We start from the raw sequence: 21558 nt of genomic DNA, 5'->3' as shown, positions 1-21558 counted from the left end.
CAACAAATCCACCCTAGAGAAGGTAGTAATGAGACTTTGAGAAAGAGTGCTGATTCATGGACTTCCCTTTTTTTTTTTTTATTTCAATGTAATACATTTAAGGACATCGATGTACTAAATTGTTTGGTCTGTGAAAGAGCGGATTCATTAGCACCAAAAGGAGTCATGGAGCTTATATATAATATTAAACCAATGATTGTTAACTGTTGGTCATGGGAAAAGGTTTCATTTCATTTTTACATCCCAAAGTTCTTGAAAGTGCCTGTGGACAAGAGAAGTAACACTTTTCAAAGTCTCCATGGAGTCATCAACATACACCACAGAGGCAGTACTTGGCCTTCCCAGTTTTGGTTTATCTGGTAGACAAGAAAACCAGGGCCCCCAGAAGCCCTAAAGCACAGCCCCTACATGCACCCACTGACGTGCAGGAGGGATCTCCCTACAGTACATTTCCCCCAGGGCTGTGTTCAGGAATGGGCTTTTACTTGCTTTTTTTTTTTTTTTTTTTTTTTAAAAGAACAAAAGCAACATGCTCTGCAGATCACGGAGCGCCTAGTGCAATTTTCTCCTTGCTCCAACTCCTGACTGCAAAAGGGTGAAACCATTATATGTTCTGCTAATGCTGGCCTGTGGACAAAGCCTTCGGCCTGCCATGCTCTGTAAGCTCTGGATCCCACGGGAGTCAGAAGGTCTGAGAGCAGGAGCCACAGTCATCACCAGATCTCCCCCAGCAATTTGGGGCCCATCGGGGCAGCTGCTGATTCCTCTTGCTTCTCCTTGCCTCAGCCTTTAGTTGAAATTACAACAAGTCAAATAGCTGATGCTTTTCCCTTCTCCGGGTAAGGGCGAGGATACATTGTTTACAAGTGTGTTCTGCCTGGCTTCACTGATGAGGCGGCACGCTAAGTCAAGGAAGAGTTTCTCCACGTTATCAGATTCCTTGGCTGAGGTCTCCAAGTAATACATGTCCTGAGCTTCTGAGAATTCTTCAGCTCTCTGCTGGGAGACCTCTCTCCTTTCAGCCAGATCAATCTTGTTGCCTGGAACAGGAATAAATCAAAGAAGGAAACATCACTGGACTTTTTACAGGCTCGGAAGCATCAAAATTCTATTTCATATCTGAAGTCAAATCAGACAGATGGGCAAGTAAAGCAAAGCAAATGTGGCTGTGATTACTGCAATGTGTAAGATATCAATGCCATTTGTCATGGCAAAGACCTGGACACAACCCAGATGCCCCTCAGTTGCGCACTGGCTTGAATGAAATTTGGTCCATCTATCTGCACAATGAAGTTATTTGCCTCTGTAAAAAGCAGTGAGGAATGTCTCTGCATACTGCCATGGAATGAGATACGAGGGTATACTGTTAAGCGAATAAAGCCAACTAGATGCTGACCTGCAATGAAGCCATATTTTCTGTCCTGTATCCACCTAAGTAAACATCATGCCAAGGGTAGCCTATCATAGTCTTGTGAGTCAGAGCATTTGGTGGAGCCTAATAGACAACCCCTCTGGGCACTACAGAATTCACCACACACACACTAGGTCTGTCCACTGAAAAGCCTAAAAGCAATGACCACCCACTAATAAGGAAGAATCCTATCAATTTGGTTGTGGCCTCTAAATATAGCTTTACATTAATAATAATCAGTGCTTCTTGAAGAAACGGGTAATTCCTGGTCTGGGGCAGGAAATGCACAAGTTGTGCCTGGAATGCTTACACCAGAGAGCAAGCGAGGTCATTGTCAAAAGGTCGTATCTAAGGAATTCAGGAGACCATGTGAAGCAGCTCCACTCTCAGAGTTGGAACAGTTGGACCCTCAATGATAAGAACTGCAAGGGCCTAGAAAATGTTGAATATACTTAAATCTATAATAATATTCAAAATAGAAACAAATTTTAGTAGTTACTTCTTGAAAATACTAGGGAAAGAACTCATTATTTTAAAAAGTGGGAAATTTTAAAAAGGGGAATCAAGCATTTTTCTTGGCTGTACTATGAGAACTGTACCTCAGAATATCAACTGGGAAGTAGATTCGCTAAAAAGAAAAACACAAACTGCATCTGACCAGACCTCTAAATTTACCTACAACTCTCCAAGAAATACAGGTAATGGAGGAACTTGTCAAAGTATACTATGGTGGTCTGAAATAACAAAATTCAGACTTGAAAACTCTGAAGGATAAACATGTGATTTAACAAATAAATTCCAGGGGAGAAAAAAACGGAGAGATAACCTACAGGCAAAAAGAGAACTAAAAGACACAAAAATCAATGAGAACATATGAGCCTTATTTAGATCTTTGATGTGAACAAATTTTTTTTAAATGTCTGAGTCAATCAAGGAACTCAACATTGTCTAAACTTTTGATGCTATTAAGAACTTAATTTTTTTTAGGTGTGAAAATGGATTTGTGCTTAGGTTCTCTTTCTTTAAAAATCCTATTTTGAAGTTATACACTGAATTATTGAAAGATGAATTCATACAGGATCTGGGATTTGCTCCAAAATAATCTGAAGGCAAGGGGAGACAACATAAAGGGGGAGCAGATTAAATAAGATTGGCCATGAGTTGATGATCGTCAAAGCTGAGAGATGTGTACATGCGGGTTCCTGATACCGTTTCTTCTACTTTTGCTTGTGTTTGAAATTTTCCGTAATAAAAAGGCTTTTTTTTTTTTTTTTAAAGCCAGTGCCTCTTTCATACTGAATGGACTAATTATCTCCCATCAAATCTCCATTTAACTTCCTTAGACAGAATCCCAAGGAATATGCTTTGACTCAAGTTCTGAAGAGCTTTTTGTGGAATCGAAAGAAAGCCCAAGTCCTGAGATGGGTGCTTTCAAGCGCTTCATGACAAACATTCTCCAGTGTGCAAGAGGGTTTTCAGGAGTGGGCACAGAGCACTAGCTCATAGAGAGGCAGATACTTAACCCAGCCGCCTGAAAGAAAAGTCCAGCAACTTATTACAAAGCAACACATTGCAGTTGGACAGATACAAGGTTTGGAGTTGATCTTAACATGCTATGCAACCTTGGGCAAAGAACTTCAACTCTCTGGGCCATGGTTTCTTCATGCGTAAATTAGGAATCATTACATATAAATTTCCTAACATGATTCTTGGCACATGAGTGCTAGCTATAATGCTTACTGTTTAAGTGTTTACTTAGCTTACTGTTAACCATAATTTGTGTCTTAACAATGCTTCTGAGATTCTCTACCTGGATTTCCAAATTCAAGTCTTGCTCGATTATACAGCAATATTCCTTTTTAGGAAGAAAACAGCCATATATTATTAACATTTTTCATCACCAGGAGAAGAGTTTTTAACAACCCAATCCATGTCACTGCAATCCCATTGTTAATGGGCATATTTGTCACCACAGAAACTCATGGGTTGTTTTCTGTTTTTCTGCCTTACTAAACAGAGGTTCTACCCTCCCACAAAATGAAACAAACTGCAGAATTTCCCTTAATGGATTCTCCCTGAAGTTAGAATTTCTCAAGTCAGCACAAATATAAGGAAGAGAAAAAAAAAGTCCATTTCTTTAGGCAATAAGCAATTACTTTAAGAATAAATTCTTTATTAACTTCTGAGATAAGGTTTACATCTAGACCAGCAGTTTCCAGGATTTTGTAACTAGATTTTTTGGGTAATGCTTAGCAGTCCACATAACTTCCATGGCAGTCCACCTTCTTGCCTAGAGCCTTCATTGACAGAAAAATCAATCAGCAATATTTTCAACTTTACTTTTCTAAACCATCGCCTTGGGATATGACCTATTTCATTTTCTCCTCAATTTCAGAAGAACTGAATGTTGACTGCGTAAATTATATAGCTGTAGACTACGTTGGTGGAAGGTAGCAAGGCATAAGCATTATGTGATTATAAATTCTCTGATGGCCACAAATCAATTTCCCTCCTCATTAGTCCTTACTTACCCACTAGCACAGTGATGACTTTGTTGCTGGCATATTGTTCTATCTCCCGCAGCCACTCAGGAAGGCAACGGAAGGATTCCTCACAGGTTATGTCATAGGTGAGGATCAAGGCATTGGCGCTTCGGTAGTAACTCTGGGTAATGGACCGAAATCTTTCTTGACCTGCTGTGTCCCAGATCTGAAGCTGTAAAGGGGTAAGAGAAAGATCGGGTTGGAGAAGCAGAAAAGAGAGCAGTGCCTTGCTTTAGTTTAGAAATGGAAACACCTCACTCAATTTCATGGTTATTTTCTGCCCTAAGAAACAAACCAACAAAAAAATAAAAAACCAAACAAACCCAAAAAACAAAACACCACTTTTTTAAAAAAAATAATGTGGTAAGGGGGTGCCTGGGTGGCTCAGTGGGTTAAGCCTCTGCCTTCGGCTCAGGTCGTGATCCTGGGGTCCTGGGATCGAGCCCTGCATCGGGCTCTCTGCTCAGCGGGGAGCCTGCTTCCTCCTCTCTCTCTGCCTGCTTTTCTGCCTACTTGTGATCTCTGTCTGTCAAATAAATAAAATCTTTAAAAAAAAAATAATGTGGTAGGTATATCTGGTTAGGGAGAGGGGCTTACTTTGTTTTTTGGGGTTTTTTTTTTCCTTTATTATGTTACCTAAGAATTTCTTTCATTCTTTAATTAAAAAAAAACTTATTGTGAGGTGCCTGGGTGGCTCAGTCGGTTACGTGTCTGCCTTTGGCTCAAGTCATGATCCCAGGGTGCTGGGATGCAGTCCATCGGGCTCTCAGCTGGGAGCCTGCTTCTCCCTCTCCCGCTCACCTCCTCCCCAGCTGTGCTCTTTCTCGCTCTTGCTCGCTCTCTCTCTCAAATAAATAAATAAAATCTTTAAAAAAAAAAAAGTTATTGAGCATTTGGTATGCATCAAGCTCTAAGCATTTTACATGTAACATACTCAGTGAAGTAGGTACTATTACTCCACTTCTCACATGAGGACACTGAGGCACAGAGAGATTAATTAAATTGCTCAGTGTCTCACAGCCAGTATGTCCCAGAGCCAGTTTAACCAGGCGATTGTGGTCCCAGAGTTCATGCTCACAGCTACAGTAATGCATTACAAACGTCGGGATAGAGAGCAGGCGGTCGTTCTGTGACTACTGGCACCTCAGGCAGCAACTGGAGCAGAAGAACATCCGACCTCAACCACCTTTTCCAGATCAAAACTCAAAGGACTCTAGTAAGATATTATCTTTGTTAATGAAAATGGGAACGATGCCATGGCAGATAAAATAATTCCCCTCCACCATTTTTAAGCTCTGAGACTGTAGGCAAGTCACTTGATCTCCAGGTTTCAGGGGTTTCTTTTCTTTCTTTTTTTTTTTTTTTTAAGATTTTATTTATTTATTTGACAAATCACAAGTGGGCAGAGAGGCAGGCAGGGGGCAGTGGGGTTGGGGGAGCAGGCTGCCCACTGAGCAGAGAGCCCGATGCAGGGCTTGATCCCAGGACCCTGAGATCATGACCTGAGCCGAAGGCAGAGGCTTAACCCACTGAACCACCCAGGCACGCCAGGGCTTTCTTTATAAAAAAGATGTTAGTAATATCCAAGCCTACTGGAAGTTCACATTTTTCTGAAGTCACCTACCAGTTATAAGACCTAACAACTGATGGTTCTAATAATAAAGAAGAAAATAAAAAACATTTCTCCCCAGATATCCCTGCACAGAGTAGAAGACTACAAAGAGAGCCGTACTCCAAAGCCTTCTGAGTGCAGGACAATGCAGAAGGCCTTGAGAAATAACATCAAGAGTAAGAATGTTCCCTTCTAAACTGCATAAACTTCATGTCACAAAATGGATTCACCTCCATTAAGAGAACATCATTTCTTCAAGGAAAACCTTCTGGAACATTCAAATTGGGCCAGGTTCCTCATCCCCACCTCCCACCCCCCCATAGTCTCTTCTGCAATTCTCCCTCATAGCACCTGACACACTTGAATAGATTATTTGTAATAATATGTTTGATAACTGTATTTTTCACTAGACTGAGAGTTTCCTGAAGAGGAAATGGTCCATTTTATTCACAGAATCCCCCACTCCAAATAAAGTGCCTGCCTGGCAGACAATAAATGTTCACATATGTATTGTGGGTCTCATTTAATCTTTACAACAACCCAGGGAGGTAGGAGGGTTTATGCCTCTCCTCCATCTACCCACTGGCTACCCACAAGGCTGGGACTCGGACTCCAGGTTTTCTATGCCCAGTTGAGGATGCATCCCACCACCATGCTGCCTTTGCCCCCAAAGACTGATTTTGCTATACATCTGCATCCAAAGAGGATGAGTTAGTTGGTGTCACCCTCTGTTCATACCAGTGTAGCTGGGAAGACTAATGAGGGACCAGTGGTCCCTAGCCCCGAGCAGTGGCACAAGGCTCTCCTTTGATCTGAAGTTGCAGCTGCTCCTTATGATGTACATGAAAGTCTGTGTGTGCTGAAGGCGACCATACAGATGTTACGACTTTGGCTGGGACAAAAGCTATTTCTCTGCTCTGCTTTCAACCTAGGGACATGGTTCTCTTCTGCCAGGATGTGTCTTTAGGACAATAGACTATTGTTTTCATACCACAATGAGCCTTGAAAAACACTTGTCATTGAATTTAATACTGTCAATCATCAGAAATCACTATGTTCTCATGATTGGCACATCTTGAGAACAGCTCTGAGGGTTAAAACCACTGAAATATTTTCTAGAAGAGTGATTGTATGGCCTTGCCAAGATGGAGGCTGCTTTCTCCTAGGGGGCTGCCTGTTTCTAGCCTCACGGTTGAGTCTTAAGAATATCCATGTTCTACTGCCTTTATCATTTCATTTGGTTTCACTATTTTCTCTGCAACTCATTCACTCATTTTCAGCACTTGTATGTCATTAATGTATGTAGAGTGCTAGGCACAGAGAGGGTAACTAGAGGAATATAACACAATTCCTGACCTCAAAGAGCTCACCATCTACAGGGAGATCAAATATAATAAACTAACCATAATAAAAAAGGAGATATTCTTCTACTGAAGAGTCGCCATCAGAAGAGAGTGTCTCCTAGGTTTTAATCTCATGCGGGTCAGTATGTTCTCAATACTGCAGCCATGGGCTTTCTAACCGTCCTCATCTCTGGCAGGGGTGACACTGTTCGCCTACACTCTTAGCACCATTAACTTCTCTCTCCTATCTCACTGTTGCAATCCCGCACTGCAGTCCCAGGTGCACTTGAGTGCCTCTGTGCCAGAGGGAGGACTTGGAGGGCAAGGGCTGCCTCATTGAACCTTATACCCCAGTGCCTTCCCAACAGAGTACATGGTACATGGTGGACACATGTGAATAATGGCTAGCTGCTTGAAAAAAGGATGGCGGAAGGACTGGCTAATTCTGCTTAAATGACTGGTAGGATATTAAAGAGGATTTCACAGATAAAATGTTTGAGCTAGGGGACAATGAGCTCCTAGAGGGCAAAACTACGTTACCTAACACAGTGCTTTGCATGCATCATCTACTCTACTGCAGGAGGGATAGATGGATGAATGGAAGGACAGATGGTCAAATGAATAAATATATATGGACATGTTCAAGACGTTCTTATCTATGTAATATATACCTGCTTACAAAGACAGCCAGCAAGTCTTCTCTTTATAAGTACTCTCCTAAGGTTACAGTGTTGTAGCCTCAGCTTAAAGTTTTACTTGTTTCTTGTTTGTTTGATAGACTTCTAAAAAAAATGGATAGGAGAAAATTCTACATCTGTTTTGTCTACTCAAGGTCATTTCAAAAGGCAGACCACATTAAGAGAAGGGCCTCAACTTTGCCTTTACTGACATGGAACTAAGGCTTCACTGCCACAAGAGTGTTTCTAATACCTTCGATTCCCTACCTTCAATCCTGGAAGCCATCTGCAAAGGAACAGAACTGAAGAGGGGAGGCCAAGGTGGGGAAATGAGAAGTCAGGAGAGAGGCCTGGGGTATGGGGCTGCCTTGGCTTTCACCAGGCAGGTGATCCTGTGGGATCACCTCTGTGATCACCTGTGAGTCCTCTGTGGGACTCCGAGAAACCCAGCAAACTACTTGCAAAAAGACACTTAAAACATCACTGAGAAGAGAGGGATTCAGTAAACATTAAAGAACCAGGACAACAATGAGACAACAACTGCATCCCTAGTGAAGCTTGGGCAGCTCTAGCCTCATCCACAGAAAGACTAAAGACATTGCTCCTCACACATCCACGTGCTAATGAGGCCCTTGGATTAATGGGGTTGAGGAGGGTCATTCTAGATCTTGGTTCCACATAAATGGCTAGAAAGAAACTCTAGCAAATTAATTAGGACTCATTAATTTAGGAGATTAACCAACTCTTACTTTTTAAAGATGAAGGTCCAGAGACCTAAAAAGAGGTGAGAGGACGGGAACTGTGCTGTGGACGGGGAGAGGAGTGAGACACAAACCTCGTTCCTGAGGAGCCTGGGGTCTCATGGTAGCATTGGAGGTTATGAAAAGATGGATTTTTAGCTGAGTGTAATATGTGCTTAACAATGAGGTTATAGTTTGCAGAAAATGGCAGAAAATAAAAATAAGCCTGTTCTTTAACAGTGGGGACCGTTTCTTATTCACCCCTATTCATTCCCAGGGCCTGGCACATGGGAGGCATTAACATTTGTGGTCAAAGGAATGAACTCACACAGATATGTATATGACCAGGAAACCTTCTGGAAGTAAAATGCCTGCAACATTAGTTATCCTTACTCAACAGCTAGGGGTGGCGATCACCTCCAACCTGCTGCGAGGATGGTTACAAGTGGCTCTTCCTGCCAATGCTTCCTGGATGCAAACTATGGTCTCCTTCCTACCCCCACTCCCTAGCTCCTTCTCCCCACCTGAATGCATGATTTTTCTGAGCTTTCTTGTTGGCCCTGACATGGATTTTACACCCTGCTTTGTTTTCCAGGGCCCCTAGCTCTCCATTCACTATTGTATTCGGTGTGGATGTCTCTGCAGAAGGAACCACTTTGAAGAGTCAGGGCTGGAAGAGACACTGGGAGTGCTTCTGTCCCCCACTGGGAGCCTCCCTACACACTTCTCTGTGTGTCTCTGAAATGTGGCAAGAGCATGTTGGAGCCTTTCTGCCCTTCCCGTGGCATGTGAAGGCAGGACTGCAGGTACTGGGTTTGGGAGAAGGGTACAAAAGACATGGATTTAAAGCCTTGGGGTGCTTAGGTTGGGATCTAGTTGGAAAACTGATGCCACAGTTTTCATTGTGCTGTTGATGCCAGGGACACTGCTTTTTGCCCTGCGACTCAGCTCTGAAAGATCTGACTGTGGAATTTCACTAACTCTGAGAGGCAGGTAGAGCACAGAGCCAAGGATAGCCTCTCTCCCCTCCTTCCAAGTAACTCAGTCCTAGTCCATATTTCTTCCCATCACCTTCCTCCTGTCCTTGCTTCAAAGTGACAGGCCTACTGTGCCTTCATCCTCTTCTCTCCTGGCAGGGGAGATCCCAGGGAGGAAGATGATGCGCTAGCTCACAAAAGTGGTTCAGATCCTGCCTACCTCCCTTCCTAACTGTGCAGCCATGGATAGGTAAGTGGCTAAATCTCTCTGAAATCTGTAAAAGGAAGATAACTTACCATTTACCTCACAGGGGTTACAGTGAGGACTAAGTTAAATAGGACAGCTCATATAAAAGCACCTAGCAGTGAGACGGACATAAGGTGCTCAATAAACACTATCTCCCTTCTCCCATTACCAGACATACCATGGTTCTTACAGGTACCAGAGGCCATGGGGGGAAAGAGAGAGATCATGGATCCTTCCTGGATCCCTCCTTTACGGTCTCTCCCTTGTTACCAATAGCATGGTATGGTATGGTGGGAAACACAATAATTCCCATAGGTGATTCATACGACCAAATGACCCAGAACAAATGTGGGAATCAGTAGGATCTCTCATGGGGCTACTGTTCTTAAGAGGTAGCACTGCTTATTGGCCCAACTCAGGAGTTCCCAATTTTGGGGATTTGTTCCTTGTTTTTATATAACCTCTGACATGACAGGAGACAGGACCAACTTGCCTTAGACTTTATCTCTGTCTTCCCATCTTTTTTTTTTTTTTTTAATTTTATTTATTTATTTGACACAGAGAGAGAGATACAGCAAGAGAGGGAACACAAGCAGGGGGAGAGAGGGAGAAGCAGGCTTCCCACTGAGCAGGGAGCCAGATGTGGGGCTCAATCCCAGAACTCTGGGATCATGACCTGAGCTCATTGCAGATGCTTAACATCTGAGCCACCCAGGCGCCCCTGTCTTCCCATCTTTAAATGCAACATCTACAAAGGAATAGAAGAACTCTGTTTGGAAATAAGTCACTGTGGCTGAATATATTATTTTCAATGTGGGTTTCAATTAGGAGATTTAATAAGTGTTATGATAACACTACTTCTTCTCAGGAAATGAAAGCCTTATTGAACACTTAGCATCTTACCTTGACTTTTTCACCATTAATCTCCACCGTCTTAATCATAAAATCAACTCCAATCGTGGCTCCTTGTCCTGGGGGGAAAAGACCCTGAAGAGGACATAAAGGAAAATAATTAAGCAAATCTTTCAATTAAATGAAATTCTCTCCCCTCTCCTCCCTCACCACGCATCACCACCAGCCCCTTCCTTTGGCTGAGTTGAGAACTCTGGTTAGTGTCATGGGAGCCACGTTGAATTTAATTTTGTAGGTATGCTTTGAGGGGAGGAGGAAGGAGGGAGAAAGTAGGAGAGAGGAATGCTAAAAGAAGAAAGAGAGTGAAATGGGGAGGAAGACAGAGAGGGGGAAGGGAGAAAACTGGGAAGGGGCAAGGAGACCCATTCCAAAACTGAAACAGAACTCAGACACAAGAATAAGAGCATGAAGCCATAGGGATGAGATCAGGATTGTTAGAAGAGGAGCAAAATGGATAGGTACTCCCAGAGAGGTAAATCCTAGAAGATTAAAACTGGTTATCAGCCTAAGGCATGAACCACTGACATGAACAAACAAACAAGAACATGCCACAGGAAACATGAATGAAACAGTGAAGCTTTTGAATTTTCCTCTGCTCTGAGGGTGAGAACTACTTCCCTCAGTGCAATGTAGCACACATGTAATTACATGAAACTGGGGCCCTTGACACTGGGAAAATCATGGAAGAAAATAAAATCATTCAGGGAGAAAGTAGGAACAGTACTAAACCAGGAGTCTGGAGGAGCTCTGTGTGTGGCCTCAGGCAAATCAGTCCCCCTCTTCCGGCCTCAAATTCAATGGGCATTCCAGAACAAAACAAAACAAAAAGCTCTACCTCAGACTGGCAGCTGAGCTAGAAAGATAGGATTTTAGCAAAATTACATGTACAATGTATGTTGCTGGTATATAATTTTTCCTGCAGGCTTAGGCAGGGACTGGGGAGGTGGGAAGGAATTCTAATAAGGAAGAGTTCTTCACCTAGTTTCTATTCCCTCTTCACTTATAACGGGAATTGCCAGAAATTAAAGTAAAATGGACTCTATGAGCTCTGGCAGCTAAGATTGGGGCATCTTTAATTAAGTCTATTCCCTAACAAGAGAGTTCTTTAATTAAAGTTTGAACTTAAAAGACTGAGCTTCAAACCCACAGAAAATATTCCATTGCATGTTCTGCAAAAGATGTAAACATAAACATTCATAACTGTACTTACAAATATTGAATCAATTTTCCTCTATTTTGGTTTGACTCAAACACAAGGCTGCCAAGTTTCGAGTTTATCGCTCCAGCTGTTTTGCAGTCTAATAAATGCCAAAAAATAAAACAAATCCTTCCCAGTGTCTCCCCCATCATTTTGTTCCCCAACTCCTCATGTCTCAAAAAATGCTGAGTCCAGTTCATTTTAACTGCATGCTAAATAACAAAACCAAACATAATACTGTCTGGGAAGTTACTTTTGGGGGGAGTTAAGGGGCTGGGAGGGGTAAAAAGCAGATAAAGAAAGGGGTGGTGTGCTTATCGGCAAAAATTAGTGTTCAAAAATGGAAGCATTTTTACCTTTAATGACAAACTTTATGCTTTTAAAGAGAAAAGCCAGATTCCTATGGTCTCAGAGGTTAGGACACCAAAAATAAAAAAGAATCAGGCTAAGAATCAGGAGATGTGGGTTCTAGTCCTAGCCTCGCCACTAACAGGATGCATGATGCTAAGGAGTCATTTCGTCCCTGTAGACCTCAATTTCTCATCTGTAAAACGAGAGGAGGGGACTGAAAAATCTCTAAGGGATCTTTCCTTAGATAATAAGACAAGGTCAAGGGAACTTTTGATAACAAAGAGACTAAAAACTCCACGGCTCTGCAGGCTTGTCTTCCTGCCAAAGCAGAAAAGATTACTGGTAGGTGGAAGTAAAACCAGCTGGAGTTTCCAGTATCACAGCCTGGTGGCTGACTAAGCATGGATGCCTGGTAGCTTCTTACTTTTGATTACACCAGGCCAGGGCTTAGTAAAAAGCACGAGTTCTCTTGTGGGTTCATGTACCCTGGGAAAAATCCTGGCATTTCCCAAGGTGACTCTCTGCCCTAAAGCTGTCTGTGTTATCCTGTCCAGTTCTGCGCAGAACCACAGACAGTCAGCGCTGGAAGTAGCTTTGCAGGTCACCAAGCCTATCCTTGTGGCAGGGAGGCACGGAGGCCGGCCAGGGGAGGGAACTGAACCCAGGCTCACAGGACGGGCCAAGGCAGAGCTGGAACCAGGACCCGAGTCTCTCCGCTCTCCAGCTGGTGCTCTTTCCACAGGACCCCGCCGTCCCCTGCCCTAGCAGAGCTAGGCTCAGCGCTCCCACCTAGTACTTGATGCAAATGCAAGTTGCAGGCATGATAATTCTGAAAAGGATGCCATTCGTATTTTTCCAGGAAAACACAAAAGAAGATCAACTTCAGAATGATTTGTCACTCATTTCTGTATAAAAACAGGCATGTAATCTCTGGCAGTAATTCTCAAAAGGGCAGCCCCAAAGGGAACTTATACTTAGATCATACGATAAGCGCTCAATCCAGAGGGAACATTTAATTTCGTTCAAAGAGTCCTTCACTCTTCTTGCTTCATTCCCATTTAATAGACTTAAAAGCATCAGCATATTTGGTTCTAAACCACAATGACTCACTCAGTTGCCTGGGAGGATGTGAAAGGGCATAGGCAGGGAATTTGGTTTAATTTGTATTTGAGTTTTTAAAAAAATTAATACTTAGGTTTAGTCTGAAGTCCAGATTCATCTGTTAACATCTTTAGATTATTGACTGATAATCTATTTTAATCTAATAATTTGTTTTTTATAGTATACACTGAAAGCAAAACCATTGCTCCTTTCATAAAGGAAGCAACACAGGATGGGGGAGGACTGGTGGTGACCCCCAGAGCCAGACTCCCTGAAGATGGCTGAAAAAACTCGAGCCAGGCTATAAAGCTGGTGCACTCTCAAAGGGCATATTAAGAACCAGCAGCCCAGAGGCCAGTGCTGGGACTAGCCCTCCATTCGCTAACCTAACCCCTAACCCCTAACCCCACAGGTTAGACTGAGAAACCCAAACCCGGACTTCCAAGTTCTCTTACCTGAGTGAATCGTCGGACTAGGCACGTCTTCCCCACGCCAGCATTGCCAATTAAAACAATTTTAAACAGGAAATCATAATCTTCCATACTCATTTACACAGCTGCAAGGCAAACACAGGCAGGAGTGAGATGGGGCCTGGTCAGACTTGCCCACAGCGCTCAAGCTGCGCCAGCTTGGTCTCCTCAGGTACAACAGATCTGACTCCTGGGAAGAGCAATTTAATGCCTCCCTCTGGTGATCTCGACACTGAGAGAGGAACACAGGTGTTTGGTCACAGACGAACTTTACTCCTTCCCAGTCACCTCATGCCACACAGAGTATATGACACAAATGTCCTTTCACCCGGTAACCTTTATTCTTCCAGGTCACTCCTGTGGTAAGATCTATTTTCTTTCAGCATGGAAAGGAGAATACAAGCCTGTGTGCAGACAAGCTGGGGGTGCAAGGGAGCAGGAACAAAGAAGAGCCCATCCAAAGCTTCAAGGCAGTTTATGTGCACGTGGTGTATGCCTATGGGAAGAATGCCAAGGGACCGGGAGACTGAACAAAGGGGAAGGAGCTAGAAAGAAACCTTTCAGTCCCCTGCACATCCCAGGCGTCTTGGGGTCCTAACCATGGGAGTTATGGCCATCTTCCCCCTACCACCACTCCTTATGCTGCAGCAAGTGCCTTCTGCTCATTCCTATGGGCTGTGGCATGTGCCACGTCCTCTGCCCAGGATGCCCTCCCTCCCACCTTATGGTGCCACCAAGTCAATCCTGTAAAGCCCAATGGAAGCATCTCTTTCCCTCTGACTTTTTCACCGCTCTTCCCCAAATAAAGTGAAACACTTTCATCATTCCTCTGTCCTTAAACTTCAAAGGTCTACCTCATCCTTGAGCGAAGGGACTATATTTTTTAGCTCTATTTTCCTCGCCCACATGTGGGACAGTAATATTTAGTAAATGTGTACTCTGTAGAACTAAAGAGTTAATAGGCCTGTTGCTTAAGTGTAGGCCTTAGTTTCTCCAATTGTGCTAAAAAGAATATTACATGCTCTGTCTATCTCAGAGGACAGTTGTAAGGACTTTTTTAAAAACTACAAAAGAGCCTTGCTACCCACAAAGCTCTATCCTGGTGAAACCATTATTGTCTCTTAAGTACCTACTACAGTACTACGCTAATCGTGGTAGGAAATACAGGGAGATGAGCCAGTCCCTGCCCCCGAGACTAATGTGAGAAAAGTTAAACAACCACAAAGTTAAATACAATTCAAACCAGGAGTGGAGCTCACTTCATAAGGTGCAGGCAGAACAAGCCTGTGGACTCTGGAGGAAGAGGAGAAGGACAACCCGTGAGCCCAGGAGGTGAAGGAAGAGCTGGAAGAAGCTCCCAGGGTCACTCCTACCAGCAGAGCTGAAGCTCAAGTGACTGCAGGTTCGCAGGGTCGAAAGAGAGCCCAGTGCACGGGGACTAGTCAAGTAGCTGGGGGAGAAGATCCCTATGTGCACAGATGATTTCTGTGTGGGTTTTAACTTATCCTTGGAAAGATGCCTGACAACCAAGCCAACATGCATGTGGCAGCTCATGGGGTTCTCTCTCAGTTTGCTGGGACTATGAAGGAAAAACAGTTCTCTGTCAAGAATCTGGGGCCATAAGCAGTGTTGAGTTCACTAATACGCCAGGCACTGCACTTGGCACCTGAGGGGTATTTCCATTTGTTTTTACAAGTCTCTGAGGCTGGTATTTATTACTCTGTTACCTATTTTACAGGTAAGTAAACTGAGGGGAGCCTGAAGTCATAAAGCTAATAGCCAGAGGTCAAGGTCAGAAGGCCTATGGTGTCACCAAAAGAACTCTAGCCTTGGAGCTGGAGAAACTAGATTCAAATCCTGACTCTACTATCTTCTTCTTTTTTTTTTTTTTTTAAGATTTTATTTATTTATTTGACAGAGAGAGACACAGCAAGAGAGGGAACACAAGCAGGAGGAGTGGGAGAGGGAGAAGCAGGCTCCCCGCTGAGCAGAGAGCCCGATGCGGGGCTCGATCCCAGAACCCTGGGATCATGACCTGAGCCGAAGGCAGGCGCTTAACCAACTGAGCCACCCAGGCGCCCCTCCACTATCTTCTAAAGTCTATGCCTCTGGGTAAGTGAAAACTTTTTGGACCCTCAACTTCCCCATCAACAAAATGGGGCTAATAACACCTTTATCACAGAGCTGTGATGCTTGAAGGGATTACTGTCCCCCAAGGACAGTATCTGGTTCTTAGTCACCCAGACTCCTCAAAATGACAGCAGTTTTTCATGGTCAGTCTTCCACCTTTACTGTCGGCCCCTACCTCTCACCACTCTGCTCACACTCTGTGCTCTAGGCTCACTGGATTTCTGCAGTTCCTGAAATGCCATAGGACTGCTTTCCCCTTCAGACTTTCACAAATACTGTTCCTTCTGCCCAGAACATGGGACACAAACTCCCCTCACCACCTCCAGCCCAACTAACTTTGAGTTCTCCTTTCAGTTTCACTTAAACATCTCTCTAGTATGCTCCTTTGACCTGAGAGGAGGCCGACCCCCTGCCATAAGCTCGCATGTTACACTTCCCCATCTTACAGTCATACTTAGCATGCTTTCCTGTACTTGTTTATGTATATCTGTCTTATGCTCCAAGCCCATCCCTCAGCACCTCCACCCTACACACACACATGCACATGCACACGCACACACACGTGCATGCCTGTGAGCAGCATGGAAGCAATGATGTGTCCGTTTGGTTGAGTCCCCATTCCTAACCCTCCCCATCACAGTCACTGTCATCCTTGCCACTATCATCAGAATCATCATCTCATTCTATATTATTAACTCATTTAATCCTCATAACACCCCTAACAGGTGGACACTATTAGCATCCGAATTCCGAATATTGAGGCACAGGAGAAGCTAAATAAGAAAGCACAAAGGTCCCACTTAACTGGTGGAGCCTAGGTCCAGCCCCAGTGGATGTCCTTGACACAATCCCCATAGTGCCTTTCTCAATGCCTGGCTTACGGCAGAAGCTTAAGAAAGATCTGATGAGCTGAATGCTAAAGGGCGAGCACTCCATAAAATGTGATTTCCTTTTTCTCTTCCCCTCTGGCGTCACATCCAAAACTCTTCCCACCACCCTGTAGTAGTTTAAATAAGAATCAAGGACAGACTCTAGATAAAGACTCCGGGATATGGAATGTTAATTAAAATTCAAGAAAGCTGTTAAAAGTGACAAGAAAATAAAACTCAGGGATAGGGACAGGGATAGCAGGAGGACAGGAGGCTCTGTGGGCCCCACATGGACCACAACTGACGGCTTCCATTAGCCAGTGAACAGGGAGCAGAAACCTGGACAGCATCCTTCTCTGCTCAGAGGCTTGCCACACATTTACTCCTCCATCTTTGGCAGAAGTCAAAGAGAAAAAGCAGAGAATTCAGAGGAGAATGTCCAAAAAGAAAGGCCTGAGAAACAGGGCTCCTGAGGGGTTTTACAGTGCCCAAATTCTGCACCTTCAGGAAAAGAAGGGGAAGAGTTAGGTGGTCTGAGTCAATGCTCAGTCAGGTCTCCTGTGGCCACCAGCTGCAGAGAAAGCCACAGAAGACAAGTTAAGGCTTCCCTCCATTCCATAAGAAATCACTTTGATGCTCTGCTGAATGTTATGGGGTTTTTTGTTTGTGTGTGTGTGTGTGTGTGTGTGTGTGTGTGTGTGCAATAAACCTCTGGGGGAAGTGTTTGGTCTCTTTAAAAATCAGGCCGTCTGTGACTAAGGCTGATAAACTCTGGGTTACCTGCAGTGGTTACTGTTCTGTTTCTAATAAGAAACACACGGCTCAATGAACAGCTCACAAGATTCTCTGAAAACTATGCTCCGAGGAAGCGTTTCTGATCAGGAAGTAAGGTAACAGCTCAGGCATCACCAGTGACTGTGGGATAAGACAGCATCCCAGGAGCAGCCATTCAGAATCAGCGAGTGCCACAGAGCCCTAAATTGACAACAAAAGTTACATCTTGTCTGGGGTGCCAACATGTCATAACATCTGCTACTGACCAAGCACTATTCTAAGGGGTTTTACATACTATCAGTGTTAATAATAATCATCACTGACACTTATTCAATGCTTATAATGTACCAGGCACACTTCTGCATGTACTCATTTAATTCTCACAACTCTATGGGGTAGCTATTATTACCATCACCATCCCCAGCTTCCTGGGGAAACTGAAGCACGAAGAGGTTATCCTGAAATCTAATGGCTAGTCTTAAGACCAGGATTCAAATCTAGATCCTTCTGACTCTAAAATGTGGCTCCTCCTAAAGTAGGAGCTCCTGTCCCCTGCCCTACGGTAGACAGCACTGCTGTACTATCATAAGAGCTGCGGCACAACTGAATGGAAACCCCACCCCTGTGAGCTGCAATATTCTAGAATCTCCCTCCTCTTGAAGCAGCACACCCACATTGATAGGGCCACACAAAATTATTCCAGATCATACAAGCACTGCTCCTCATCGTGCCTTCCAAGCCCAGGTCTCTGGGGATGCTGACCTTCCCCCAAATACCACTCCCACAATTCATTCATTCATGTAACTAAGTACTGGGCATAGGGGCAATAAACAGGAACACTACTCAGATGAGCCAGCAAAACCCCAAACATCAGAATCACCACAATAGCTCAACATAAATGGATGTATGAATAAGATTCAAAAAAGGAAAGATAGATGAGGAAAAGAAAAGATAGGGGCACCTGGGTGGCTCAGTCGGTTAAGTGTCTGACTCTTGGTTTCAGCTCAGGTCATGATCTCAAGGTCTGGAGATCAAGCCCCATGTTGGGCTCTGCAATGGGCACGGAGCCTGCCTGGGATTCTCCTTCATCCATCTCCCTCAGCCCCTCCCTCCCCAAAAAAAAAAAAAAAAAAAAAAAAAAGAAAGAAAGAAAGGAAGGAAGGAAGGAAGGAAGGAAGAAAGAAAGAAAGAAAGAAAAGAAAAGAAAAAAGTGAGTTTAGAAAAGATAGAGGAAACAAGATGTACTATGGAAAAAAAATCTAAAACAATGTGATTTTGGTAACATAAACCATTTATCAAAGTGACCTTTAAAAAAAAAAAAAAAACACTGTATTTACTGTTACACATCAGTACATTTCTCCCCCTGACCTTCAGGGCTCAGTATAACAGATAAAGTCAAGGATTCTGGTGAACAGAGGCCTGATCCCTCCCCCAGCCCTGCTCCAGAAAATGATATCTGGGGGACTTGTCCTTGTTCCTTTTCCCTTTCAGGGCCTCAACCTTGAAGAGTAGACTGAAGGGGTTGGGTGAATAGGCACCATGGTCCTTCTGAAAGCAGCATGTGCTGCCACTCTCTCATACCAAAGAGGCAGCACGGGCACAGACCTCCAGAGATCTGGGTTGGGGGCACCTGGGTGGCACAATCAGCTGAAAGTCCATCTCTTGGTTTAGGCTCAGGTCATGCCCTCAAGGGTTGTGGGACAGAGCCCCACGTTGAGCCACATAAGGCCTCCCTCAGCAGGGAGTCTGCTTGAAGATTCTCTTCCTCTGTCCTTCCCCCAGTCTGTCTGTCTGTCTGTCTCTCTCTAAAATAAATAAATAAACCTTAAAGAAGAGAGAGAGAGAGACCCAGGTCTGCTGAAGAGCCGTATAAAGTTTCCTCATCCATAAAATGGGGATAATAGAATCTATTATCATTGAACTGCTTGAGAGGCAAATAAGATAATACATGGAAAGTGACATTTAAAAAATATAATAATCAAATGAAATATTTGACAAGAGTTATATATACTGATTGCAGAAAATACAACCAAACAAAATGAAAGAGAAAATAATTTGTAATCCCTTTCCCTAAGCAAATCCCCTCCTGGTGATAATTATAGTTAACATTTTGGTATACATCCTTCTAGGTTTTTTTGTTTATATACACTCACCTGTATGTATATAGATTTTTAAATGTATGGATTTTAAAAACAAAAACAAAAATAACATTATACAGTATTGTTTTGTTTTCTATAGAGTGGTATTTTCCCCAAACCCCAAAAATTAAAACTCATGGTATACCAACAGAACTGATTACACCAAAGACCCGCAGTGTTCACTCAACATTTGCTCCTATGACCCTAAATACCCAAGAAAGGGGTGGCAAGAAGATAGATAACTTCACAGTGATATAACTAAGTCTTAAAGACTTAAAAGTTCAAAAAATTCACATTATAAAGAAAACTGATTTTGTTTAACCTAGGATTCACCAAACATGATTTTAACGGAGAATTCTTTTCTTATATCACACCTCCTAACAAAAATTTATCTAGCTACTAGGGCTCCATGAAACATCAGTATAGTAAATGTTATTTTACAGCACTTGAAATCAGGGTTACCACGCAGGGAGGGTTGTTACATGAAAGAAAATAAAATAAAGGAAGAGAAGGAAAAGGAAAGAAAAAGGAAGGGGAAGGGAGAAAGAGGACACCCAGATAAATTTCAATTTCAGATAGCAAAAAATACATTTTGATATTGTAAGTTTGTTCCAAATATTGCCTGGGACATATTTTTAGTATGTAAATATAACCCAAATATTGCATGGGACATACTTATACTAAAAAATTATTAGTTGTTTATCTGAAATTCAAATTTACTGCGCAATCCTACCCAGAGAAAATCGGAGTAGTTTTCACTCAGATTTACTAGAAACAGAGGCCCTAAACACAATCTCACACCTACCCAGATTGTGGAGGGAGGTCGGCAGGGCATGAGAAACAAGATATGCCTGGTGAATCCAAAACCACAAGAGAGGAATAAAGAAGGGCAACAAGTAACATTTGTAGAAGGCATTACTGAGCGTGGGTTCTTTAGAATCTAGGCCAGACTCGAGAGGCTCAGACTGGCATAAAGCACGCTCTGCAGGAGGGTTTCTCCCTCCTGGACAGTCTCAGAGCAACTGTGGCCTTTCCTCCCAGTCCATCTCCACATGTGCACCTGCCTGGTGGAGGAGGGGGTGCTCTATGCATCTGCTGCCCCTGCTGTCCTTACGGCCAAGGACCATGCTTCAGGAAGACACTCATGTCAGCATATTCAGGGCCACGTTCAAGTAGACACTGAATTCAAAGTGTTTGATCTTTCACTCTAACAAGGTTCTGTCTCAGGAAGCTCATTAGTGCTTAATTACTAGAAGGCAATTACTAAACATTACTATAATCAACTGCTGCAAGCTCACTTGCTTTACATAAGCTGCTAATTTCATGTTATTGCAAGTTAATTATTCTCCTTGGCCAGGGATGTCAAACACCCACCTGGGCCATGGCTGCTCCTCATTGAGCAAGCCATAATCTCCAGCATTCTGACACGGCCTTTTACCGTTCACAAAATGTGGTCACAGACATGATCTCATCTGCACCTGCCAACAATCTCATGAGCTGCTTCTTATCATTCATTATGCAAGTGAGGAAATTGAGAGTTGAAGGAATGAAGTGTCACGCTAAGTCCCACACTAGTGAGTTGCAATGTGGCCTCTCCATCCTAGCCACGGAGGATGTAAGGAATTTACATTCTATCATTATTTATTTATTTATTTATTTGACAGAGATAGAGAGACAGAGAGAGAGAGGGAACACAAGCAGGAGGAGTGGGAGAGGAAGAAGCAGGCTTCCTGCTGAGCAGGGAGCCTGATGCGGGGCTCCATCCCAGGACTCTGGGATTATGAACTGAGCTGAAGGCAGACGCTTAACAACTGAGTCACCCAGGCACCCCTACATTCTATCATTCTCCATACCAATAATCACAGCTGAGGCTTAGCCAATGCTTGTTATGTGCCAGGCACTCTTCTTCATATATGTACTCATTCAAGTTTTGCAACAATCCTGGGAGGAGGGTACTATAATTTTTATTATTATCCCCAGCTTACAGAAAAGGACACCGTAAGCTTCCATCAAAATCACACAGCTAATGAGTAAAACTGCCAGGATTCAAAACCCACGTCTTTCT

At 43.4% G+C, this 21558-nt stretch overlaps 1 protein-coding gene across 1 annotated transcript; it reads right to left on the bottom strand.

The window, feature by feature from the left end:
• Positions 1 to 513: 513 nt before the first annotated feature.
• On the bottom strand, positions 514 to 13827 carry LOC111154490 (RAB30, member RAS oncogene family). Its single transcript, XM_022514103.1, has 4 exons — positions 13568 to 13827; positions 10454 to 10537; positions 3943 to 4126; positions 514 to 1040 (listed from the first exon to the last, which is right to left on the bottom strand). The coding sequence occupies exons 1-4, from the start codon at positions 13658 to 13660 to the stop codon at positions 790 to 792; spliced, it is 612 nt and encodes a 203-aa protein (XP_022369811.1). The 5' UTR covers positions 13661 to 13827; the 3' UTR covers positions 514 to 789.
• Between the last annotated feature and the right edge of the window lie 7731 nt (positions 13828 to 21558).

This window comes from Enhydra lutris, unplaced genomic scaffold (genome assembly GCF_002288905.1).
Source record: "Enhydra lutris kenyoni isolate GAN:26980312 unplaced genomic scaffold, ASM228890v2 scaffoldscaffold37, whole genome shotgun sequence".
In the NCBI taxonomy this organism is placed as follows: Eukaryota; Metazoa; Chordata; class Mammalia; order Carnivora; family Mustelidae; genus Enhydra; species Enhydra lutris.
This window is presented reverse-complemented; position numbering and strand designations above follow the sequence as displayed.

Bases quoted from the DNA above. Each gene is read 5' to 3' on its own strand.
- LOC111154490 (XM_022514103.1), bottom strand. From the start codon at position 13,660: ATGAGTATGGAAGATTATGATTTCCTGTTTAAAATTGTTTTAATTGGC. The intron at 10,538-13,567 runs GTAAGAGAACTT...TGTCCTCTTCAG, and splicing joins TAGTCCGACGATTCACTCAG to GGTCTTTTCCCCCCAGGACA. The intron at 1,041-3,942 runs GTAAGTAAGGAC...TTCCTGTTCCAG, and splicing joins AGTCATCACTGTGCTAGTGG to GCAACAAGATTGATCTGGCT.